Raw genomic sequence first — 25718 nt, 5'->3', positions numbered from 1 at the left:
GCTTTCTCGCCTTTCTTCTGTATGGGGGTGAGGGGAGTGGTCGCTGGAAAGTGCCTCGGGAGGGGCTGGAGCCTGCATCCGGGGGGGCTGCTAGAGAGGCCTAAGTGTTCCTGGCAGCCCAGCTCCCCTCTGGGGCTCACCTGTTCCCAGAGCCCGTCTGCTGTCAGTTCCTCCTGACTTTAAGCCTATAGGTAGCAGCAAGTCAAGGAAGCTGGCCCGTCAACTAAGGAGCCACCCTTCAGCTGAGCTCGTGCAGTTAAATAGGATCAGCAAGCTGGAATATTTTTATAAGGTCTCGACGAGGCTCGATACTTTCGGTCTAGGTGTGGTTTGGTGAAATATGTGTCATACATCAAGGGGCTGTACTTTAACGCTCCCTCTGGGCCTGTATACGGTGATTTACGAAGAGAGGGTACTTTATTTAAAACAATATGTTAACAGCCTGGGGGGAGAATGCAGGTACAGTCGGCCCTCTGTATCCTTGGGTTCTGCATTTGTGGGTTCAACCAACCGTGGGTGGAAAATATTCAAAAAAAGAATTCTAAGCTTCAAGAAGCAAAACTTGAAGTTGCTGCACACTAACAGCTCTGGACACAGCACTGACATTGTATTAGGTACTAGAAGTCGTCTAGGGATGATTCACAGTGTGCAGGAGGATGTGTGTACATTACATGCGAATAGGCCATTTTATATAAGGAACTTGAGCATCCTTGGAGTCTGGTATCCACGGGATAGGGGTGGGGGTGGAGGGTCCTGGAACCCCAACAGAGCCTGAGGGACAATTGTACTCATGTTCTCTCTACCAAACCTTAGTGGCCTTGCTACCCATCTTTTCCCAGGCAACATGGAGCCCGGGAAAGTCTGGCCTTGCACGGCGAGGCTCTTTTGCCCAGTTGGCTGAATCTACCAGGGGGTAGACAGCGGGTGACCTTTCACAGAGCCAGCTGCCCCTCACAGCCTCCACTAACGACCTTGACTCTTGCTGCGGTCACAGGAAGGCTTGGCCCTGGGCTCCTCCAGGCGCCATGTTTTCTAGTTCACACATTGTTTAACTCCTATGGTTGAAACCATTAGTTTTTTTTTTAATTAATTAATTTATTTTATTGGCTGTGTTGGGTCTTTGTTGCTACACACGGGCTTTCTCTAGTTGTGGCAAGCGGGGGCTGCTCTTCATTGTGGTGTGCGGGCTTCTCATTGCGGTGGCCTCTCTTGTTGTAGAGCACGGGCTCCAGGCGTGTGGGAGTTAGTTGCAGCACATGGGCTCAATAGTTGTGGCTCACAGGCTCTAGAGCACAGGCTCAATAGTTGTGGTGCACGGACTTAGTTGCTCCGCGGCATGTGGGATCTTCCTGGGACAGGCATCGAACCCATGTCCCCGGCATTGGCAGGCAGAGTCTTACCCACTGTGCCACCCAGGAAGTCCTGAAACTATTAGTTTTTAATCCTTCTAATAGAAATCCTGTGTAAACAAAACTCACATGGATCAATAATAAATGTGATTGGTTGTGGTATTTTTTCTTTTCTGTCCCTCTGAATCACCTTTCTGAACACCAGCTGTGATCCCGCAGGGCACGGTGGCCTGGAGGAATCTGGAGTCTGGGGCTCTGGAATCTGAAGATGCAGGTGTACATCCTGACTCCACGCTTAGTGCTGGGGACCCTGGGGACGCCTCTTCACCCTCCTGAGCACCAGGTTTCCTCCTCCGACTTCCTGGGGCTGAGCTGAGAGGGAAGGACGTCATGCGTTCGGATGTGGGCTCCACGAGGGCAGAGATTTTTTTTTACCTGTTTTGTCCAACAGTGAATCCTTGTCACCTAGCATTGAGCCTGGTACGGCGGAGACACCCAATAGAGCTCGGTTGTCAGATGACCAGTCCCAAGTGTGAGTCGGAGCGCAGAGGCTGTGGCTACTCCAGCTACTGGAAGTGCAGCAAGGTAGCATGAATCATCACTGTTCGAGGAGGTGTGTTGGGAGCTGAGGGTGAGACAGAAGTACAGAGTCCCTTTCCGCAGCGCATTTTGTTGATTTGCCATTTTGTCCTAAAGAAATGCAGTTTGCTTCACCGCTTCCTCATCTTTAATGTAAATCTGGTTAAGCTTTGGTTATGGGGCACAGAGTTAATAGGTTTTAAAGCCAAACGTGCCTTCAGAGTCCCTATGGCTCACTTCACAGCCATCCTTCTGCTGGCAAAGCAGGCGCCTCGGTGGGAGGACACGGCGCTGCCACCGTAACTGGGGGAGTCAAAGTGCAGCCCAGCCCCCACTGGCCACGTTCCCCTGCACGGGGATGGCAGAATCCCCTCCCTGTCCATGGCCACGGCTGTGCCCACACTGCCACTACGAGGCGTGTCACGTCGGCAACGCGCCCACATGCCTCAGCGCTGGCTGCTCTCCCGTAGGGGCGCTGGGTGCTCCAACCTGTAAGATGCGGTCCCCGTCACAGAAGTGACCAGGACAGTCCCAGGAGCTCGCTACTGAGTTGGCAAAAAAACTACACAGAACCTCAAGCCACATAACCACAAAATCCCCCCAAATCCTTAACAGGTCACAAAGTTTCTGGTTTTAACGTAAACAGCAATTTAAAAACTCTTTTAGAAAAAAGTCATGCATTGTCTTAGATTATAATTTTTATGAACCAAACAATATTTTGCACATACGAGGACAAATCAAAGGAATGCACTGGGGAAAGGGTCCTTACCTATCTAATTTTGCTTAACAAGTACACATTTTTACATTTCTATTCTTTCCGATGGGGAAACTTTCAGGGTCCCTGCACTAAGACCTTGTACCCAGGGTGAGAGAGGAACAGCACTAGCTGATGAGTTCCAGTACTGCCTGCAGGTGGTGGCCAGGGGCCTAGTGCGGACCAAAGGGGATCCCAGCCTGGTTCTTTACAGCGCTGGATCTCGGTGCTTAGATGGCGTGGGTGCCAGTCTACGTAGCCTGAAACCACCAGGCTGGTTTACGACCTTCCTGAGTCTCCTCTGTGTAGGGGGGAGGGGAATGACTGTTCATATTTCCTGACGACTGTATTTGGTCCACAATTTGCCTAGAGGCTTGTCCTAGCAGCTACAGCACCAAAAACCGGGTCTGGGAAGAACAGAAAGACATACAGACAAGCAGGTATGTCAGAGCTGTAGAGGAGAGGCCGGCACCCAGGGCTGAGAAAGGGCTTTGGGGGTCATCCCAGAGCAGGGGGGAATGACGTACCCAGAAAAGACACCTGAAACAGTATTTTCTTGGTAACACAGTGGAGTCCGATTTCCTTAAGTAACGCCCCCTGCACGCTTCAAACTTTTATTAAACATTTCCATCCCTTCTCTTATCAAACTCTGACTGAGTCAAGATAGTTTTGGTGTCTCCCGAAGGTGAAATACTATTCAGTCTTTTAAAACACGTTTGAAGACATTTGGACGTGTCACCACATGATGGTAAGTGATACATGAAATAACTCCATTTAAGCCCAAATATCAATATATACATGTTCCAAAAGCCTGGGAGGATGTGGACCAGATGCCAGCAGTGGCGTCTCTGGGACGCGGGGTTAGTGGTCATCTTCCGCAATTTGCCAAGAACATTTAGTACTTCTTAATGTTCTGAGCCTAGGCTTTGCACTAGACTCCAAGGGTCAAGGCCCCGGGGCCCGTAGGGAGGCTGACCCGGAAACACGCGTCACAGCCAGGAGGGGAGATCAGAAGGGGCCTGAAGCAGTCGGAAAAGAGGTCGCCAGGTCCCCAGGAGGTGACACCTGCGGAAGGTATTAAAGTTGAAGAACTGTCCTTCAGGTAGAGAAACAAGACCTGGGTGGGTCTTGCGTTTCAGAAAGAGAGAACAACATACGTGGATCTCTGAGGGTTTCCTGGAGAAACATGAGTGACCTAAGTGATTTAACAACAGCTAATGCAGATGGAGAATCAGCCTTTGGGGAAAGGTGCTTATTTTCACAAATAATCAAGGAAATGCAAAGTAAAGGCACAGTGAGACACTGTGTTGCCCAGCAAAGCAGCAAAGAAAATGACTTACAGCAGACGAGAGAGCAGCAGGGATCAGTCACTCTGCTGGAGAGGGCAGGACCGGGCCGGCCTTTCTAGAAGGCAATGTGATAGTAAGTATTCAGTCTTAAAGTTCCTTCCCACTGGCCCACTAACTCTTCATTCTCTAGACCTGAGTTCTATAGAGTCGGATTTGAGATGCGGACAGAGGTCTATGACTCAGATGTTCATGGTGACTGTCTTCATTTCTTTCTTTCTTTATTTGGGGAAGTAGGTTCCCAGGTGTTCACTGTGTGACTTTGCTATGTCACTGACACATGTGAGCATGTGTTCTTCTGTGCATCCAATATCACCCAATCGAGTTAAAAACGTGAACTAAACACACAAGTTGCATTTCTCCAGCATCTGCATTTCCAGTGCCTTCTCATCCTCACCATCTTATTTGATCCTTATGACCTCCTGCAGGGTGGGTAGGGTGAGCCTGATACTGGGAAGAGTGGACATGTTACTCAGCCTGCAGCTTCCTCCCCTGCTCTTTGCTTAGAGAGACTGATCCATCCTCAGGCCTGGAAGGTGCAGTCCCTTGTACCATGGGATCTCCCACCACCACCACCATCACCACTGGCCATAGCAAGGTCACAGGTTATATCAAACGTAGGACCAACCTTTCTATCCACTCGTCAGGAAGGACGTCCATTTTAGAATGAGGCACTAACGTGTAGCCATCAGGTATCATAGTTTTGGTAATTTTCTAAATAGCGTAGATTAATGTCAAATGTGCCCCAAATGGCTCTGTATTTTTTTCCCCTTATTTCCTCACAGCCCTACCTAGGATATGACCAGGGACCCGGCACACACTGGCCATAGTTGTTTAACATATGTACTGAGAGAGCCCCTGGAAAATGGAATCTGATTGAAGGAGAATAAAAATATAAGATATGAACTAGAAGAAGAAAAGAGTGAAGAATTGATACACTTTACCTTTTTTTTTCTTTCCCAAGTGTTTAGCATAAAGTACAACTCTGTTGCAAAATGCTACCTAACACCACTATGATAAGCTTCTTTGGTTGGGTGCTTACCGTGTGCCGGGCACTGCTATGAGGTGGGGGAGGGGAGCACAGGGGAGCCGCCTGCGCCCTCAAGTTGCTGCCCGACGTGAAAGGCGAGTCGGCCCAACTTCCTGATGTCTCCTGTCTCCACCGTGGCTGACTCCGCTAACCCGCCTGCCCACTGCCTGTGATGAATTCCTGAATAATCCCACTACCTGGGTGGAAAAGAATTTATTTCCTCTCTGGATGACAGCATTCACAATACCCTTCCATTAAACTGCATAACTCAGGTAGGTGTGTAGGGGTGTGTGTGTGCGCGCGTGTGTGTATCTGTTTATTTCCTCCTTGTTGGTTACCACTTTTATAAGAGACATAACCTCAGACAGTTACAAGAGTTCCTTACATGTAAGCATCTACTTCTCTATATATTTCTAGAAACTTCTGTCTCTTCCCACCCTCATGGGTATTAGTCCTAGTGGATATAAGCATTAAACTTAATCTGTTTTTCACAGGCTAACTTCTGATTGTCACAATTACCTGGCTGAAGCATCTTTGGCAGTTTGATCCTCTCCAGGAAGACACACTTGAAAATGACCAAGGTAACCTGGAGTCCAAACGTCCCCAAACACCTATTGATACACAGAACGTGTTTGGTTACTATATGAGTAACCAGAGTGTAATTATTAATAATAATAGCTAACATTTACTAAGTGCTGAGTAACGACAATACAATTATTAATAATAATAGCTGATATTTACTAGGTGCTTTATTGTGTGCTAGGCACCTGCTAAGCTCATTATAAACATCTGATGTAGACCTCACAACAGCCCTAAAAGGGCAGTGAACTATTACCTCCATTTTACACATAGGTAAATGGGCTTCAGAAAGAAGCAAACAGAGCTAGGATTTCAAATCTGGGTCTGACTCCTGCCCACGAAATACTGTAAAAACTCCCATTTTTAAAAAGTTACGGCAGAGCCCCCTCGCCTGCCCGCCTGCATCTCTTACAAGTGTCCTATATTAATAAATCTACTTCTTGCCTATCAAAAAAAAGTTACAATACCTGTGTTTTTATATCTATCTATGGATATACCTAAGAGTGTATGTTTATAAACGTGCATATATATAATAGTTCAATTCTCAAGAATACAAGTATTTCAATAAACAGCCTCACATTTCCACAGTGAAGATGGACCTGAATTCATTTTGTTGAAGCTCCCCGCTTTATATCTGAGCAGTTTGTAAACAAACACAGAAACAACCCCATTTGCCCTCCACAGTCCAGAAGGGACGGGCTCAGGGACTCGGCCAGTCGCCATGGCAACTGCCAGGCAGCCCCGACCCAGCTCGGAGGTGGGTCAGAAAGGTGTGGAGGATGGGAAGTGGACCCCCCCAGGAGGCCTCCAAGTCACCTTCCTCCCCCGGGGCAGTCCCACCGTAGAAGCAGAAGGCACCCTCCCCAGCCCTTCTGCGCAGCACCAGGGACAAGGTCTCCTTCACTCCTTTTTGTTGGGGGCGGACGAGGTAGCGAAAGGTGGGTCTCTCTGATTCATATTCAGAAAAAGCAAGAAGATAATTTCTGCCTGGGGAAACGGAGCTGGGAGGAACCGCGGTCCTTCACCTTCTCGGCTCACCTGAGGCCCCTCCCTTCTCCGCGGAGGGCTTATCTGCGCAAGCTCCCTGCCGTGGGGGAGGGGGAGGCGTGGGGTGCCGTGGGGGGAGGGGGAGGGGTGGCGTGGCGTGGGGGGAGGGGAGAGGATGGGACCCCCCTCCGGGGGGTGGTGGGAAGGGCCGGCTGGGGGATGATGGGAAGTGCCCCCCTGGCGAGGTAAAAGGTAGGAGAGGATTTCCTCCTTTTTCCGGTGAAGAAATCCCTCCTAGTGATGGCCTCACCTTTTTGCCTCTCCCTCCTCCTGAGAGAGGAGGAGGGGGAGCTACGTGAGCATTTCGCAGGCCTTTAGATTTTAAAATCGCTGCTTCTGTGATCACCAAGCACCTGCGTGTCACCTGGGGGTTAAGGGTCAGGGCCTCTGGGGCTGCCCGGCATCAGGGTGGCCTAATGAGGTCTTTTCTAGACTACCCAGGCCTCTCCTAGGGAGCGGGTGGGTGGGGCTGTCTGCCTCACCTGAGCGGGGTGCAGCCTCTCTCTGGAAGGAGTTTCTGGACCCGTTGCTGCTGCGGGAAGCTGGGAGGCCAGTCCTGATGTTTACCTGATCGAGCCTTATTTGGACCATTGCTAAACCTGCAGGGTAGTGAAATCACTATAGATTGACTGAAAGATTTTTGGGGGAGAAACTCCGACTAATTTACCTACGACATAAATCAAATTGTAAATTTTAGGATCTAATAGCTCAATAGCTAGACAACCAGCTGCTTCTGACGTGGTCCAGCGCAGACAGTGCTTAAACCGCTTTCCTGGTTTTTTTAAATCGAAGGCTCTTTGAGCCAGTGGTGCTCTGCTTGGTAGATGATTAAGGTCACTCCCAGAAAGGCACAGTTATCCCTTTAAATCAGAGATCTGGGGGGGAGTAGGCTGTAGTGATTGACAGCAAAAGCTCGAGTCAGATGGCGTGGTTTGAATCCCACTGGCTGTGTGACTGTGAGCAACGTCTTTACGTCTCCGTGGCTCCTTTTCCTCGGCTGTGCAGCGGGGAAATGACAGCAAGGATTTGATAAGAGAATTCCTATAAAACTCTTCAAACCCTGTCGGCACAGGGTCAGAACTTAGCAAACATTAGTTACTGGCATTGTTAGAGAAAACTCGGAAGTTGGATTTCTGACAGTTATTTTTAGATGCAAACAAGCTAATATCTGGTTGCATATTCTTGATTTTAGTACCATTCCAGATTTCTAATATTTAAAATAATCTGAGGTTTTATTCTAAAAAGACACGTTCCTTAAATGTAAACGTGGCAACTGCCAGGTATAAAGAAGACATTCATAATCATCTGTCCTTCTAAAGCCCCCACTTTTTCCCACAAGAAAAACTGTTAACTTGGGGTGTTTACAATCTTTGTATCTTTGTCACTAAGAAGCGATCTAATTCTAGGGTCTTGTGTGTTAATTTGCTTGTATATTGTTTCTTTTTTTCAGTAACTGATGGGTTTGGGCCTGAGATGTGGTGGAGATTGCAGTCTTCCATTAGGCTGCTGTTTCAGAGGGAAAGGTCAGCGGGGTCTGTGTGTTCTGGAAGATCTGGGGATTACTCAGCTATTCACCCCATGGATTTGGCCTCTGTGTTTACTCAGTCACTGCTCCCCTCCCCCATCTCCCCATCCCCCAGCAGCATCACACAACACACCTGGGGGATGCGGGGAGTGTGAGGAGAACTTTCTACTGATGATAGGTGATTTCTTTGTAATATCGTCATTGACAGAATTATATAGCTATCATAATAAATAACAATACATTGATAAAATATCATCTTTAATCCCCAGGGCAGCTCTTTGAGTTTGGAAGGGTTTATTCCCCTCAGTTTACAGAATAGGAAACTGAGGCTCAGAGGGCAGGTGAGTTGCCTGAGATCACCAAAGCAATTAGGCCATGGGAACCCAGAACTTGAACTTGGGCATCCTGGCTGTGAGTACGTGTGTGTCCACTAGATGATGGGGACTTTAAGACCTGTTTTCTCTCCTTGTAGATCACTTTTTTCAAATACTTAAATATTGGATTTAAATAAATAAAAAATTGGGGTTATTGTTGAAGGCATTAAATCTCAAAAGCAACTAAGAGCACCATGTAATATTTAGAGTTAAGATGAAACACAGTTATTTTTATAATTTGCAAAAACATATTAAAATTGGATATACAAATGTACAATGGCCAAACGATATATAAAAATAGAACTCTGACCCACCACTTGCAGCAGCGAGCCCAGGAAACCAACCCTCTATCTATAATAACCATCCTGCGAAGCCAGCCTGCTGCAGGCCAGACTTGCAGGAAGTCAGTTTGCTTTCTCTGCTAACGGACCCAGGAACAAACAATAACCCCTTTGACAATCGGCTCCACATGGCCAGGCCTTGATTAATAACCGAGAGTTTCCCTAATTTTTGCCCCCACGTCCACCTTCGGACCAACCAGAGAACGCTGAGTTTTTACGCTAACCAATCACAAAGAGGCCTGGGTTCTCCTGAACCCTCCCACAGCTTCCCCGCACCCACAGCCTCCGGTCAGGGCACTAAACCCTGTTCTGTTGTCCAGCAGGAAGCTTTTCCACTCCTCGGCCTCTCTTTGAGTCTCTGCCAGAGTGCAAGTGATGGTGGCTGACGCCTTGGCTATAGCAAACCCCGAATAGTCTGTTTTTCCTCATTGGGTGGTCTTTGTGTATTTCCAGACACAAAATAGAGATTCTTTTAAGTAAAAGGGATAAAGGAAGAACAGATTTCCATCTCACCATGGGACCTCAAGGTCCATATGGGCTGGAATTCCCTGGCTTGGTTGAGCATGCACTGTGTGCAAAACCCTTTTCTAGGTGCTGTGGGGGAGACAGAGATGAGGGCGGCATGACTCCTGAGTACCCAGAAATCAGACAACACCCAGACGACTGCCACGTGGGACAGAACTTGTGTGTTTGATAAAGATGGTTCAAGGTATGATGGGAATTAAGAGAGGGACAGTGAGCACAGCTAACTTGAAGGATCAGTAGAAGCTGCAGGAGGGAGGTGTCCAATATGTAGAGTAAAAAATTAAAAATACAGAGAAATAACAGTTAATGTATACTAATAAAAACTCACTACTTAAAATTGAATTTTGCATGTGGTCACACTCAGACCTTTAAAATATATATAGATAGATGATAGATAGATAGATGATAGATAGATAGATAGATAGACAGATAGATGATAGACAGACGATGCAGAGAGCTGAAGTCCTTTCCTCTTTCTCTAAGCCCCATTCTCCTCTTCCTCCATAAGAGCATCTTTATCATGAATTTGGAGCTTTTTCTGGAAGTCCCTTAGTCAGTCTGAAGAATGGCTATGACTTTTGATAGGCAAGGCTGGGGGAAGGAAGACTTTCCAGGGAGAGGGTCTGGCACAGACAAAGGCATAGAAGTGGGGAAGTGAAGGATGTATTGGGGAAAGTGCCCATGGTTTTCTTTTGTCTGAAGCATGTAAACCAGTATAGAAAGGGGATGGTGGGCCCTGAGGCTGAGGGAGGATGACTTCGGGCTTGAACATGGAGGGACTGAACGCCAGTGAGTAAGGCTGGTCTGCATTTGCGTTTCAGAGTAGAGGAGTGTGAGGTGGCTAAGAGTGCCAAAGACTGGAGACAGAGAGGCTGAATTAGAGGCTATTGCTAGAGTTGACAGGGGGAGTAAGAAGGCCGGCATCGGGGTGGTGATGGAGGAACTGGGAAGGAGATCGTGATGGCGCCTGAGCGGGCCCAGTGTCAGATCATCAGAGGGAAGCTGGGAGGAGCAGCCCATTAACGAGTGGGAATGAGTGTGAACATGCAGGGTGTGTGTATGTGTGTGTGGCTGTCTAGGCGTGTGTAAGGGAGCGAGCTCCACAGGGGACCCCCAGGGGGCTGGACTCACGTCCCGGATGGAGAAGGGGTGTCAAACTCTGACGGGCATCAGGGTACACTTGCATCAGTCGGAACTGACTCCTTGAGTCAGGAGGAGATATTTACGAACACGAGAAAAGATCCTGAAAAACACATCTCTGTGCATCGCCAACACCGAAGGGTCAGAAGAACCCAGAAAGGTGGCGAGGGGCGGGCAGGGCCTGCAGAGGGCCGCGAGGAACCAGGGGCCGGGGCTGGGAAGGGGCAGTACCCAGCTCTAGGCAGGGGTGAAGCCCTCTGGAGAACTGGCCCAATGCGCTTCCTGCACACCTCCTCGTTGCAGCGTCACCCAGCAGCTGGTTAAAGGGGGCAAGCCACGTGTTGTCCAGGTTAGGGAGCAGGTGGGTCCTCAGTACGCCTCAGGCCCCGTCCCCTCCCTCCTGCTGGGCGACAGTTGGCCGAGGCTCCCCTCGTTGCTATGACAGCACCCGGAGGCTGCTCCCCACGCGTTCCACTCCAGGCCCCGCCCTTCTCCCGTCCCAGGTGGCGATTGGTGGATGCATCCTGTTGCTGTGACAGCATCCGAGGTTAACAGTGGTTCCTCCCCCCTCCCGCCCCCAGCTTTCCCGCCCCTCCGAGCGAATTGGGAGGGAGGCGCGCCTGGCCGCGTCTCCATGGCGACGGCAGACGCGGTGGAGCCTGCAGCTGGTACCTACCGACTAGAAAGGCGCAGGCGGCAGCGGGGATCCAGGCTGGGGCGGGGTCATGTCGGACCTGGGCTCGGAGGAGTTGGAGGAGGAGGGAGAGAATGATCTTGGGGTGAGAGCTCCGGGTAAGGGAGGGGCTCCCAGGGTGCGCGGACCCTCCGGGTTTGGAGAGTGGGGTGGCCTGGAGGCCAGCCACAGTCCCTCCGGGAGGCCCAGCCAAGGAGAAGGACCATGCAGGCCACAGCGGGCGCTGCGTCCTGCAAGTCGGCAGTGAAAGGTGAGACGTTATGACGTCCGCCTGCCACATCCCCTCTCGCTTCCCCCCACCCCCACCCCCATTCTTCCTCCCGTTAAAGGCAAAGATTTCCAAATACAAGGCTTTGGAAGCGTCCTCCTCCGTGCTGCTACCCTCCATCGAGGCAGTTTCCTTGGATGGCTGGGTCGTCCCAAGCCGCTGTACTATTCTTGAATGTATTTTTGTATATTATTCTGAAGCTCCTCAGGATTAAAGGAGGACGAAAAAAGCTGCTTCCTGGCAGCCTTCAAGAAATGCTGAGGAGGTCCTAGGCTCAGCGAAGGCTTCCTGAAGTATTACCATATAGGCCTGTAATCACACGTGCTCTCTTCATTCTTGTTGGCACTGACCCAGGTCTTTGGAATTATTTCCTGGCTTAGACAGCAGAGAGGAGGTAAGGGGTGCATATCCGGTGATGTGAGCTGGGCTCCGTGTGGGCATATTTGTACTGCTCAGAGATTAACCTCCCGAAGCCAGAGGGTGACCGCTGCCTGGCTGGCCGGCTGCGAACCTCAGCCGCTGTGTATATGTAGGTATAGAGTTGAAATAGTTTCAGAATTACCTGAAAAATCCAGCACCTCTGCTGAGACAGATGTGCCGGCTCAGACCTTTCTACCAGCTCTGCGCACCCGTCTTCCAGCTTCTTCCTGATTCGCTGCTCAAGACAAGCGCCTCTGTGCACTGGAGCCACCTGGCCAGCAGGGAGAGCGGGCAGTGCCTGGGATGCACACAGCCCCGGGACAGCCAGCAGCTAGGCTGAAAGGCAGGATGAACTGCATTGATCCACCCTCCAGAAGCCCCTGTGCGACGGGGCTGAGCCTGGGGCGTCACCCCACATCACCCACGCTTGACGGCCGCCTCTTTCACACCTGTTTTCCCACGCCCTCTGCTGATTCCTCCTGGGAGGGAGCGCTTAAAAAAATATCTCACTCAGGGTCTGCTTCTGGGGAACCCAAGCTACATCACCTGCCCAGTAAGCTTTCTAGTTTGTCCCCTCAAATGACCCTACTGATTTGTAACGTTTTAGTGCCCATAATTGTCAGGTTCGAAATTACACAGCTGGGGTCATTTTTGAGGGTTCCCCTCTATTCAGCCACCCCAGCGGCTCAGAATTGGGTGTGCTGGGAGGTCTTTGGGGTAGGAGGAGGAGTCTTTTGTACATTTTGATTTAGACTACCCTGAAACAAGTTTGTAAGGTTATAAAATTTTGCCTTATAGTCTGAGTATGAATTTCTGAGCCGAACAGTGCTAGAAAAGCACAAGAACAGCAACATGTTTGTTTCTGAAGCCCTTGGCTTAACGTGTCTGGGCTTGTGCCTGATGTCTGTCTGGATCCGACGCCGTGTCAAGTCATGCTGTATGCCCTCTCTGCTGTATTATTTATTATCTGCACTCTACACTCATGTGTTAGGTGCTTGAGAAATGTTTATTTTATGAAGGATTGAGAAAATAGGGAAGTGACAAGCTTGTATTATTTTTTTTTATTGATTTACTTTTAAGATAGATATGTGATTATTTCCCTATTGCGCTGTGCGTGTTTGAACCTTAAGTCTCTTGATAAGGAGTTTAAAAATAAGATAAACTGAGTTAGGAGACTCAAGTTGACGGCTGAGCCCCATTTATTCCTCGCTCCCCCTGCTCCTCTCCCGCCATCAGAGCTTCCTTGAAGGTCAAAGCTGCCTTCAGGCCACAGACACCCCAGGGATGATTTGCATTTTAAGTTCTGAATTATTGGAGGAGAGCGGGTTCAGGACCTGCTCCACCCGCAAATACTACTTCAAACATGTTCCTATAAAGAACACAACTGGGAGCACCTCACATGTTCCCCAAAATGTTCAGTTTTGTTTACAGTGTAAAGGATTATCATAATAAATTGGAGGGAGAGAGTGAAAGTCCCATTATGGACAGGTGCCAGCTGTGTGACCTTGGACTGATGGTCCATGTCACCCAGGCCTGGTACCTCCCTCACCTGTAAGATGAGGTCAAGGATTGGGAGGATTCAATGGAATACTATTTATAAAATGCCTGGCACATGGTTAGTGCTTTTATTTATTTTATTTATTTATTTTTAAAATTTATTTTGGCTGAGCTCAGTCTTAGTTGCAGCACACGGGATCTTCCTTGTGGCATGCGGGATCTTTAATTGTGGCATGCAGTTTTCTTAGTTGTGGCATGTAGACTCTTAGTTGCACATGCATGTGGGATCTAGTTCCCCGACCAGGGGTTGAACCCAGGACCCCTGCTCTGGGAGCAGAGTCTTACCTACTGGACCACCAGGGAAGTCCCTGGTCAGTGCTTAGTAAATGGTAGCTGTGATCATCTCGGTTTCTTCTGTCCAGGAATATGAAGGGGAGAGAAACGAGGCCGGTGAGCGGCATGGACACGGGAAAGCACGACTGCCCAATGGGGACATGTATGAAGGGAAATACGAACACGGTAAAAGACACGGCCAGGTCAGAGTGCGTGACTTGAGTGGGCGGTTTACCCGTCAAATTCGGGAGTGATATGAATTATATAATCACTGTGTTTCAGGGGACCTACAAATTTAAAAGCGGTGCTCGGTACATCGGAGAATATGTTAGAAATAAAAAACACGGTCAAGGCACTTTTATCTATCCAGATGGATCAAGATATGAAGGTAAAATATTACCACAAAGCAGATTTTCATGCTGTGGAGGACTTGGGGACTGAACTTGTCGGAGGATGCTGAGATACAGACGAAAGCTTCAAGTTCTCCAGTCATTCAGCAAACACGAGCAATGTTCCTGTGTTCACAGGGTTGATGCAGAAACCAGAACTTCTTGTAATTAGTAGACTGACCCACAGAGGGACATGTGACTGTCCCTGTGACCCGCACATTCTCTCCTGGGGGCCACAGACTGAGGGGCAGATGCAGGGAGGCTGCTGGGTGAGCACAGACCTCGGGGAGTGGGTTTGACCCAGGCCACTCAGTGCTCAGTGGAGTTCTTCTCCTTGGAATTGTTTCTGCTGTTTTCCGTTTCTGACCAGCGCCTCTCCTGATAAACACACTATGTGTTTAGACGGTGGTTCTTTCACCGAGGGCTTCTGGTCTGGAAGGCGTTCTGCCTCGTTAAACTGGCGTTCTCACCTCTGCTACAGTGCGTTACATGCAGACGTTATGTTTCAGGAAGACTCATGTCCTCTTATTTCCAAGACCCTCCCTGGCACTCCACCCACCATGGTTGCCTGGTGTGGTGACAGTGGTAGTCTAATTCTGGTGAGGAGTGAAGGCAGTTCTGAACCTGGGGAGAGAGGCACACAGGGTGGGCTGTGAGCCTCGCAAAAGGTGGGCAAAGTTTATGTGCTGGGCTTTTCTGGGAAGAAGTTATCTGGTTTTCATCAGATTTCCAAAAAGGTCTGTGAGCCCAGCCCTGGAGCTGGGGTGACAATAGGTGTGACCTTGTTCAGCGGACCCCATCCCTCTTTTGCCTCAGCCTCCCTCTGCGCTGGGAGGGTCAGACGAACGAGCACAGAACCAGGCCTGACGGATGGTACGTGTTCAGTGAATGTCGGCGGGTGGATTCCACATTCTGAGGGTGTGGGCTGGAGCTGCCTGTCTGGTGGCCACAGAAAACCAGAGCTGAGGCATCCTCAAACAGGGCTTCTGCCGGAATCCGAGGCCAAGGTGGACAGTGTCACTGCTGTTCCTACTAGAGATGGAATTTCCCTTTGGTTTTGTTTCATCTTAGAATCTTAGAAGCCTGGCCCCCGGATGTAGGACCACCTGCTTTTTAACTCAACTTGACAGAATTTAATTTAGGATTTAATTCTTTCCAAATTCTTATGAACCTAATCTCATTGCTGTCATGTTAATCTATTTTGAACAACATATATATTTATATACATTATATGTTATGTATAAGATATATGTATATGTGGGTATATATATATATACACACACACACTCAGAATATGGGATTGAAGAAATCTTTACTGCAAAGGTTAGCTAACATGAAACTTCTTAGGAGGCAGTTGTGAGTTTTGTGTCTCCATATGGTTTTGTATCTTAAAGGGTGCAGGGTCTAGTCACTATACAGGGATTTCTCCTCTGAGGTTGGAGGCTACAGTACTCAGATTAGCTCACAAAGTCAACAGTCTTGCAGCACAGAGCCGAAGTTAACATGGGACTTCTTAGCGACTGCTTTGGCCGAAAGGGGAGCAGACCTGTTCCCTGCTGCTTGGTGAGGATGCTGAGCACAGGTATGCAGGTGGGAAACAGGTTGAAATGCTGGCAGGTGGCTGAGGATGGACCACTGAGGCTCCAAGTTGCTGCTGGGTCACTGAACGCACGCAGGGCAGCAGGAGGTGTCGGGGCCGCCGTCCATAGGGCAGCAAACCCTGGCCTGAAGCCTCACTGTGCTGCCGGCCACGTGGGAAAGATGCTGTCAGCACACGCAGGTGACCGTGGCCCCCGAACATACACCTGCCAGCCCGTCCCCCGGGAGGCCCGGCTCAGCCTCCCTCAGCCGCTCCCCGCTCCATGTGCCCATCGGTCTGGCCGAGAGGCAGGGGGTGGAGGGGGGTCAGAGTGGGCAGGGGCAGTGGTGAAGGGCGGCACTGCCTCCTCCTGACCCCCTGCTTTTGTGTGGTCTTTCCAGGGGAGTGGGCGGACGACCTGCGGCACGGCCACGGCGTGTACTACTACATCAACAACGACACCTACACCGGGGAGTGGTTTGCTCACCAAAGGTTCGGTTCACTCCTCGGCCCCACAGATCAGTTCATGTCGTGAGCACGTGACGGTGACTAAACAACAGAATCGTGACCAGAGAGCCCACTGGCCACTCTGCCCTGCACTGCGTGGCTTTAAAGCGAGCATGCAGGCCGTGCACTGCTGGGCAGGTGCAGACTCCTGGGAGCACAGCCAAGGGCCCCAAGCCACGGAGGGCACAGGAGAACCTTCTGGGGGCTGAGCTGCAGCTCCCAGGAGCTCTGCCTTTTCCCCTAGCCAAGCACCTGGTAGGCAGGAGGCCGCCACTGTCCAGGAGGGATGCCCGATCTGAGCTTGAGCCACAAGCAAGAGGCGTGCTTCCAGTGGACCTGGATATAGACGCCACTTGTGAGCCTGCATCAGCCTAGGCTCCCCTCGATTTAAATGTCTGTCTCACAACCCTGGAAGGGTTTCCACTGCAGCAGAACCGAGTGCCGTGCGCTCCTGTCTCCTCCAGGCACGGGCAAGGCACCTACTTCTACGCGGAGACTGGCAGCAAGTATGTGGGCACCTGGGTGAATGGCCAGCAGGAGGGCGCGGCCGAGCTCATCCACCTGAACCACAGGTACCAGGGCAAGTTCTTGAACAAAAATGTAAGTCAATGGGCAGCAATGTTTGCCAATGAAATAAGCAACACCCTCCTCCCCTGGCCTGTGTAAATGTGTGAGCAGAAAATGTGACAAACCCAGGCAAATCCTCCCACCCCCTCCAGATAGGCAAACAGGGCAGCCGTGCTGCTCTCGGAGCCTCTCTGATACCCACAGAGGGCAGGGCGGGGGCGGGGAGAGGCTCGGCTGCTTTCTCTGCACCTCAGTGACATCCACGCTCTCTCCCAGCAGCCGGAATCATAGCCCTGGGGGCGTGTTGAACTTGTTCTTGTGGGTAAATCGGATATAAAATACTTGTTTGTCTGAACGACTGAGCATTTCCTGCAGTTGAGCGCATGGGTGTTTTGACTTTATTTCTCCTGGGAGGTCCACAGCCCGAGCCCCAGCGGGGGAGACCCACAAGCCCCTCCCTCGAGCTCCATACCGCCCAACGTGCTCCAGGTGGTCGTGGGATTGGAGGCCTTGGGGCTGAAGGTTTCCAGTTCGCAGTACCCACGATTGGTCATTTCTGTTTGGAGGGCCCTGTGGCCTTGCTTGTCCTTGCCTGAGCCCTGATGGGATGCAGAGAAACCCTGAATAATTTGGAACCTACCTACCACCCTGCATTTGCCCTGTAGCTTTGATCAGGAGTTGAGCAGAAACTTTCCCCGAAGAAAGAGTTTGCTGAGCACATGAAAGGTGTTAGAATTTGACAGAGGGAGCATTTGACTGATTTAATAAAGTAGCCTCAGGCTCTCTTAAAACTCAGTTTTCATTTCCATATAACTCACACCCTAATTCCAGATTCTACTTCTAGTCTTGGTAAATGTAGGCACCTTCTCAAATCTATACACTGAATACGTCATTTCCAAAGAGATATCTTTTGGCCCAGGGTGGTAGGTGGAGGAAAGAGAATTTGACACGAGTCTGTTGGGAGAAATCAATGAATGTGAGGCACCTAGACTAATCTGAGGAATAAGAGTGAAAGTGGGGCTCTGTTCTGCTAGTTAGTAAAAGATTTTAAAGTTTTGCAGGTAGCACACAATTGTAAAAAGCTCCAGCTCTGGAATCCTCTCTGCCCACCTCAAGCATCACGAAGGCACAGACTTATACATACGGCTTAGACAGAATTACAGTGTGGGGGTTTTAGTTACATAAATAGGACCACACTATATCAGGACACAAAAATGTACCCCAGGAAACATTTTCTATCTTTTTGCACGTTCAGAAGGTTTTATTTAGGTTAGTTACTGGAATTGTGGAATCCACAAGTATTTATGTTTTAAATGATGAGGGACACTCCAATTGTCCTGGAAAACTGAGCCAGTTTGTGCTCTGGTCAACTGAATACAGGAGTCTCTTCTCTTCATCGATCCTTCTCATCAACATTGGATATTATTAGGCTCTAACATTGATTTTTTTTCAAACCTGATGGGTAAAAATGTTATCTCATAATTTTAATGTACAACCCTCTGATTCCTGGTGAGGCGCTGCATCTTTACACTTTCATTGCTGGTTTGACTTTCTTCCTTCAGAGAAGTACCTGTTCACATCCTTGCCAAGTTATGAAAGCACACTATAAAACTTCAATAATGAAAACAGCGTGACACTAAGATAGAGATATACAGCCAGTGAAGCAGGTTAGAGAGTCTACAGACAGATCCAAGTATGCAAGAGAATTTAACCCTTGAAAGGATGTCATTTCCAATTAATGAAGATATGGTGGGGAGAAGTCAAGAAATGGTGCTGGCACAGCTTGAAGACCATTTGGGAGAAAAAACCAGAGTTTATCCTCCAAGCATATAGATGAAGATACTTGCTAGAAGAAACAAAGATTTAAATGTAAACAAAAAAGTCCCACATAGAAGAATAAGGATTTATCAACTTTGAAATGAGGAAGAGGACTTTCTATACAAAAATATAAAGGAAAAACCAAGAGATTTCACTTGATAAAAACAATCCAATATAGATTAGAAAACACCAGATAGAAAATTTAAAAGATATCTGACAAATGGGGTTGGGATATTTGTAACATTTAATATGTAAAGCACTTATATCAAATACTGTGATTTAAATTTCAAAAACGTTGAAAAAATTCAACCTTACTAATAACTTAAAAGATGTGACTTAAAATGAGGAGGTCCTGTTTGTTGCACGTATAAAAACATGTAGAACAATGTTAACACCCAGAAAGGATTTGAGGACGACTGCTGTAGGAGTGAAAATTATTGGCGCCTCATTCTAGTGAAAAGAATCACATATATATACACGTATGTATATATGTAAAACACACTTTTGTACAGAAATTCAACTTCTGAAAATTTACTCTAAAGAAAATATCAAGGGTGTACCTAAAGATTTAACTCAGAATATGCTTAGCAGAGCATTTTTTGTCAGAGTCCCAGCAGACCGAGTATTAACAACAGTGAGTGAGTAAAACAGATGATAGATCTTTGATGAAATAACATACCAGGTTGACAACTGCTGTTACAGAAGAATATCTGTGAATGCGGGAGGTCGTCCAGGCCCTATTTCTAAGTAAACATAGAGTACGAGTCCGCAGGTATAGTTATAATCAGATTTTTATTAAAAAAAGAACTCTGCATTAGAAACAAGGTTACAGAGACTACATCAAAATATTATTAGTAGTTCTAACACAATATTGTAGATCATCTATATTTCAATAAAAATTTTAAAATATTGTTAGTAGTTCTGTTTCTAGCTAGTCTGACTGTGGTTGTTGACTAAGTAAAAATTTTTTGTCATGAATACATTGTTTTTATAAAGAGATGAAATGTAGTTAAAGTTTTTTTTAAAACAAAAGGGGACCTACACTTCACGTCCCATTAGCCACTAGTTCACAAAAGCATCTTTAATCTGTGCTGGATTCTCTCCCATTCCATGATCTTGGGTAGGTTTTATGACGGCCACGTTTACACTCTGTGTGCACATTTATGCATTTTGTACTTTCTACCGGGTGTTGACTCTCAAGAGTGAAGTACTTCTTGGCTCCTCTTTGTTCGCAGCCCGTTGGCCCTGGAAAGTACGTGTTTGATATTGGATGTGAACAGCACGGGGAATATCGCTTAACAGATGTGGTAAGTTGCAGAGTCTGTATCATTTCCTACGTTCACAGGCAAACGAGCTGCTCCGTGATGCTGATCCTATAGGTCTGCATCTGTCGGGGTCAACTGCCCTAAGGGAGTATAGGAAACGGGGCTGGGTAGAAGGGGAAGCTGGGTTGTGACTGGACCCCATGGGAGCTCTGAATGGGATGACCCTTCAAAGTGTCCCAAATGCAGGCTGGGATCTTTGACCCCTATGTGGACAGACCCCAGGTGTGGGCTGCCCGTGGGTGGGGCCATGAAACCTGGGCTATGTGGCTTCCTTTGGTGGAGGGCAGTACCCAGGAGGGACTCCGTTATGAGCAACCTGGTGCCAACACCCCCAGCAGCTGGTGGAATGAGTGTCTGAATGGGGGTGGGGGGGACGGATCACAGGATCACACAGGAGCTAATGAGACAGCAGACACCCCACCCCAAGGGGGCGGTTCTTGAAGTGCAGTACCCAGGACTTCAGTTCTGGCCCCCCCCCCGGGAATCTCCCAAGTGCAGAGTGTGGGGCCCCACCCCCGACTTCCTGAATCAGAGCCCCCGGGGGTGGGCCAGTGATCTGTGCTTTACCAGCCCCTCCAGGGGATTCTGGTGCAGTTCAAGTTTGAGCACCACTGTCCTAGAGCATTGGTGTCACCCTTCCTGGGGGTTGAAAACTCAGAAATTTTGACCCCAAGGAGAGCAATTTATTTCCAAGTGACTCAATGGAAGCAAAAGGCAGGGGTCTGTCACTTTGTCACACGTATTATCATCTTTGTGACAGTGAAGTTGTCCATGTTTATAGGATTGATATTCAGATCTTTGGAATTTTGTGATAGTTGCAACACTGGGAAGTAGACCAACACATTCAGCAAGATTGACACGTGTCAGCTGCTAACTGCGGAGGGACTGTTGCGTTACTATAAACAATGCCGCGTTTAGAACTGGAGAACTTTGCCTACTCGCACTGCATTTTATTTTTCTCTCCATAATCCTTGAGACTAGAGCTTCAGGGATTTTGCCTTTCCATGTCATTGCATGGATGTCTTTGGGTGTTTTTAGGCCTTTTCTTACAGTGATGTTGATGCCAAAACTTGGCCTCTGTGCACTGGTGCCGAACTGAATCTCAGAGACAGAGTTTGGGGTGAAGTAGAAAAGAATAGCTTTATTGTTTTGCCAGGCAAAGGCAGACGCAGTGGGCTCCTGCCCTCAAAACTGTGTGACCCAGCCTGGGGGAATTTAGTGAAGAGTTTGATAGCAGTGGTTCAAGGTCAGGGTTGCTGATAAGGGTCAGGGTGCGTGCAGCACCTGCATGCCTTTAATCTGGTCTCAGGTGGTCTCCTGATGAGCGTCTGTGGTTCTTGAGGTTATGAAACTATGACCCTCTCTCTGGAATGAGGAGTGCTTCATCAAGTAGCTAACATCTTCCATTTGGTGGGGGTTTTGGTTCTGCAAAAGAGCTCAAAGATATTCTTATGTGCATCCCTTGAGATGGAACCGGGACCCTGCCCCAAGGCTGCACTGTTGTTTCTTAGCTGCTCCTCCCTTGTCTCTGCATCCCCTCCCTTCCCTGATTAGCAACTGCTTGAACCTGCCCTTTGGGACTCAGGGAAGGTCATGGAGGCTGGAGTCTGTTCCCTACAAACAAGGAACAAGGGGCACAGAAAGGTTTCCATGCCCAGGAGCCCCACAGGGTCCTGCTCGGTTTCATTGTTTGTTTTCTTATATTTAAAGAATCTTAGAGCTGAAATGTGGGCTGAGCGGCTGCAAAGGGCACTTAGTCCTGGTCATTTCTTAACTGGGAAGCGTTACGTCTGAAGCCTTTTGCACGGTCAGCCGACGACTACAGGAGCTGTGTTGCCCTCACCATCGTGTCTCATTGTCCTTCTTTCAAGATCCATTTTCAGCCCCTGGATTAGACTGTGGACAGTTGGCAATTACTCTGACCACAGAATCCTGTTATAAAAATACTCAGATGCATTTCAAAATCTGTCCCGTCTCACCTCACTTTATCCCACGCGTGTGGGTCAATTTACATTTTTTTAACTTAGGAAAGAGGAGACGAGGAGGAGGAGGAGGAGACCCTGGTAACTGTTGTTCCAAAATGGAAAGCCACCAAAATCACAGAGCTGGCCTTGTGGACCCCAACCCTCCCCCAGGAGCAGCCCACTGCGGAAGGACCGGGTCAGGAGGAGGCCTCGGGAGCTGAGGGTATGGCGGTCCGGGGGGTGGGTGGAGTGGGGCTCCCCTGGAAGCAGGCTCTGGGTCCCTCCCCTTGGTCAGTTATTGGCTGTGGGTGTGACCTGGGCAAGGCTCCGACAGCAGCCGGGGTGACAGGTCCTTCCTAAAGGGGGTCTGGGCAGCACCTCTCCATGGCCATCACAGGGGGCTTCCTGAGAAGTCCTCAGGGGGCCGTGAAGTGCCGAAGGTTGCACTGGGCAGGAGCCCTTCCATTGCAAGTGATTGAAGACCAACTCCAAGTGGCCTAAGTGGAATAATACTGATACTAATTCATTGGCTCATGTAACTGGAGCAGTTGGAGTGAGACGGCCTCAGACGTGGCTGGATCAGGCTCCGCTCTTTGGTCTCTGCTTTCCTGTGCACTGGCTCCACTTGCTGGCACCCTCTTCCCTTTGGAGACCAAAGCTCAGTGACTTTTTCAGATTGTCACCCAGTCGCTCAAGAGTCCTGGGGAACAGAGCACTTCTTTCTCTATATGCTCATCAAAACCCTTGGGATATATATTGTGCACTTAAAACAAAAAGCCCTTGGCAATGAGGATTTTTTAAAATTAATTAATTAATTAATTAATTTTATTGGCTGTGTTGGGTCTTTTTGTTTTTTGCTGTGCACGGGCTCTCTTTTTAGCTGCGGTGAGTGGGGGCTGTCTTCGTTGTGGTGCATAGGCTCCTCATTGCCGTGGCTTCTCTTGTTGTGGAGCACGGGCTCTAGGCGTATGGGCTTCAGTAGTTGCAGCACATGGGCTCAATAATTGTGGCTCATAGGCTCTAAAGCGCAAGCTCAATAGTTGTGGCGCATGGGCTTAGTTGCTCTATGGCATGTGGGATCTTCCTGGAGCAGGGATCGAACCCGTGTCCCCTGCACTGGCAGGCGGATTCTCAACCACTGCGCCACCTAGGAAGCCCCAGCTCTCGGCAATGAGAGTTTCAGTCCAACGATGCCCACCCCTGCACCTATCCCTGTGATGGGGACGAGGGGCCAGATGCCAGGCCTCGGTGGAGCTGTGACTCTGAGTTAGGGGGTGGTCCCCTGATGGAGAAGCGGGCGCTGCTGTCAGCAGGAGTGGGTGCTGCAAGGCGTCTGTGGATAACGGTTTCCCTTTGTTCCATCTCAGGTGGGGGTGAGCCGGCGGAGGAGGTCCAGCCTCTGACGGACGTGTCAGAGGGAGAGTTAGATTCATTGCAGCCAGGGGAGGAGGAGGGAGACGCCAGCAGGGAAGACAGAGAGGAATTCCGCCATGACAACTCCGACCAGGGTGAGCCCACGGCTCTGGGGCCAGGAGGGTGGGAGGGAAGGAGGTGCAGGGTTTTCTCTGCCTGTGATTGAGGCCGTGCTTGGGTCAGGCCTGAGGGACAGGAGGTCTCAGAGGACCCACCCTGGGAATGTCGCTCCCTCTTAGATGTCCTGGCAGGGACAGCTGTGCGATGCGTGTTCTCTCTAACTCTGTCCTTGCTAATCTCTATTTCACCAACATGGCATGCCTCAGGCTGCAGGTCCTGGTACCTTTATCACACGGCTTCATTTTATTACATGGTTTCCACCTTTCTAACACTTTACAATAATGCTGTGTATAATAATATATAGCAAACACCTTCAACACTTCAGTCCTTTCAACATTTAATTTTTCAGCATTAATACACACGGATGCAACTACAGGGGTGGCGGAAGGAGGGGGGAAGCTGGATTACAGCCTCCACAGAGATCAGTGTTTCACCAGTGTTACTTATAAATTATAGCCCATTATTTTATTTACTGAGCAGTGTACACAGGCAAAAGATAGTCCCAGACCTCACTCTCCGTTACATGGATGTTTTTGTCTTAGCATTTACTCTGAGTACATCATTTGCTTACTTTATTACTGGCACCGAAAGAAAACCTCCAAGTCTGCATACGATAAAATGTAACATTCCATGATTGTGCCGGGTAAATAGAAATGTTCAATATTTATCATACCTAATTGCAAAAGATCTGCTAGCAAATCAAGAATTTTTAAATAGGAAAAAAAGTTAATATACTCACGTTTCCTTTTTTTTCCCAGAAAATGTGAATTTTGAAGAATAGGAAGGCAGACAGCCAGAACTGCTAGATTAAGCTGAAGCAAGCCAGAATGGCAGGAGATTGAGTCACAGAGACGCTTCTGACACCAGGGTAGTTATTGCTGATCTATCACTAATCTTTCCTACTGAGGTGTTTGTTGAGATGTTTTACAACTGCAAATAAATTTCCTGATTATTCTTTGTCTGTGAAAGAGCCTCTGCTTCAGGTTCTTTAAAAGTTACCAGGTTGTTTTGCCATGATTTTTTTTGAGTGCTGTTTTCTCCTAGGAGAAAGAAAAATATCATTCAACTTTAACTCTACCAAAAATGATTAATGGAAATGGATCCCGGCTGAGTTAGTAGAGTGACTATATACTGAGGTTCCTCTCTCAAATTTCCCTCAAGTGAGCTGCAAAAACACCTAGAAAATAAGAATTCCTGTGTGCAACGCTCTTAAAATGCACGTAGTAAGTACACATCAGAAACCATCAGCTGCCTTTGGAGGAGGCACTCCCATCCGCCCTGTGCCTTCAGCATCTCAGCGTGGGCTCTGGGGGTCCGCCCAAAAAGCTGGGGGGCCAGGCTGCACACAGGTGTGGCTTTGGCTTGTGTGTGCACTCTTCAGGCCTCCTGGTGGTCTGGGGGCTGACACCTAGGTCACATTCAATTTCCTTGAGTATGAGCACACTTTGTTTTATTATCTTTTGCTCTATTGCATTTTGCAGATACTGTTTTTTGTTTGTTTGTTTTGTTTTGCTTTTTTACAAATTGAAAGTTTGTGGCAACCCTGTGTCGAGCAAGTCTATCAGCACCACTTTTCCAGCAAGATTTGCTCACTTCAAGTCTCTGTGTCACATTTGGTAATGTCAAATTTTTTCACTGTTTTTATATTTGTTGTGGTGGTCTGTGATCTGTGTTTTTTTTGTTTTTAATTGAAGTATAGTTGGTTTACAATATTGTGTTAGTTTCAGGTGTACAGCAAAGTGATTCAGTTATACATATGTATGTATAACTTTTGAAATTCTTTTCCCATATAGGTTACCACAAAATATTGAGTAGAGTTCCCTGTGCTATACAGCAGGTCCTTGTTGGTTATCTGTTTTATATATAGTCATGTGTATATGTTATATCCCAAATCCGTAATTAACTCCTCCCCCCACCCTTCCCCTTGGTAACCATAAGTTTGTTTTCTATGTCTGTGAGTCTTTCTGTTTTGTAAATAAGTTCATTTGCATCTTTTTTTTTTTTGCATTCCACATATAAGGGATATCATATGATATTTGTCTTTCTCTGTCTGACTTACTTCACTTAGTATGATCATCTCTAGGTCCATCCATGTTGCTGCAAATGGCATTATTTCATTCTTTTTATGGCTGAGTGGTATCCCTGTGATCAGTGACCTTGGACATGACTAGTGATACAGTTTCAGGACACCATGAGCTGCGCTCACGTAAGACGGCAAACTTCATGGGTCAAAGT

The 25718-nt window shown here is 48.4% G+C and overlaps 2 protein-coding genes across 7 annotated transcripts in view; one reads left to right on the top strand and one right to left on the bottom strand.

Moving 5' to 3' along the window:
- The window catches only part of SLC37A1 (solute carrier family 37 member 1), an 82384-nt gene extending 76728 nt beyond the window's left edge, over positions 1-5656 (bottom strand). The window contains exon 1 of the mRNA XM_057697020.1: positions 5578-5656. The gene's annotated coding sequence lies outside the window, so the exon portion shown is untranslated. The remainder of the gene's footprint in view (positions 1-5577) is intronic.
- A 3883-nt stretch (positions 5657-9539) lies between these two features.
- RSPH1 (radial spoke head component 1) lies at positions 9540-24436 on the top strand. Of its 6 annotated transcripts, none has more exons than XM_057697369.1 (9): positions 9540-9633; positions 13891-13987; positions 14084-14189; positions 16171-16261; positions 16741-16876; positions 19897-19968; positions 22014-22173; positions 23318-23458; positions 24242-24436. In XM_057697369.1, the coding sequence occupies exons 2-9, from the start codon at positions 13895-13897 to the stop codon at positions 24262-24264; spliced, it is 822 nt and encodes a 273-aa protein (XP_057553352.1). In that variant the 5' UTR covers positions 9540-9633; positions 13891-13894; the 3' UTR covers positions 24265-24436. The 6 variants fall into 6 exon arrangements, with proteins under 6 accessions (XP_057553352.1, XP_057553348.1, XP_057553353.1 ...); XM_057697365.1 differs by lacking the exon at positions 9540-9633 and adding an exon at positions 11246-11368 and having other exon boundaries at positions 13891-14004; XM_057697367.1 differs by lacking the exon at positions 9540-9633 and adding an exon at positions 11252-11368.
- The last annotated feature ends 1282 nt before the right edge of the window (positions 24437-25718 follow it).

This window comes from Hippopotamus amphibius, chromosome 10 (assembly GCF_030028045.1).
Source record: "Hippopotamus amphibius kiboko isolate mHipAmp2 chromosome 10, mHipAmp2.hap2, whole genome shotgun sequence".
Classification (NCBI taxonomy): domain Eukaryota; kingdom Metazoa; phylum Chordata; class Mammalia; order Artiodactyla; family Hippopotamidae; genus Hippopotamus; species Hippopotamus amphibius.
Note: the sequence above shows the minus strand (reverse complement) of the source record. Positions and strands in the feature narration are given on the sequence as shown.

Coding starts and splice junctions, on each gene's coding strand:
- RSPH1 (XM_057697365.1), top strand. CDS start 11,315: ATGTCGGACCTGGGCTCGGAGGAGTTGGAGGAGGAGGGAGAGAATGAT. Junction 16,262..16,740: donor GAGTGGTTTGCTCACCAAAG/GTTCGGTTCACT, acceptor TGTCTCCTCCAG/GCACGGGCAAGGCACCTACT. Junction 19,969..22,013: donor AATATCGCTTAACAGATGTG/GTAAGTTGCAGA, acceptor TTTTTAACTTAG/GAAAGAGGAGACGAGGAGGA.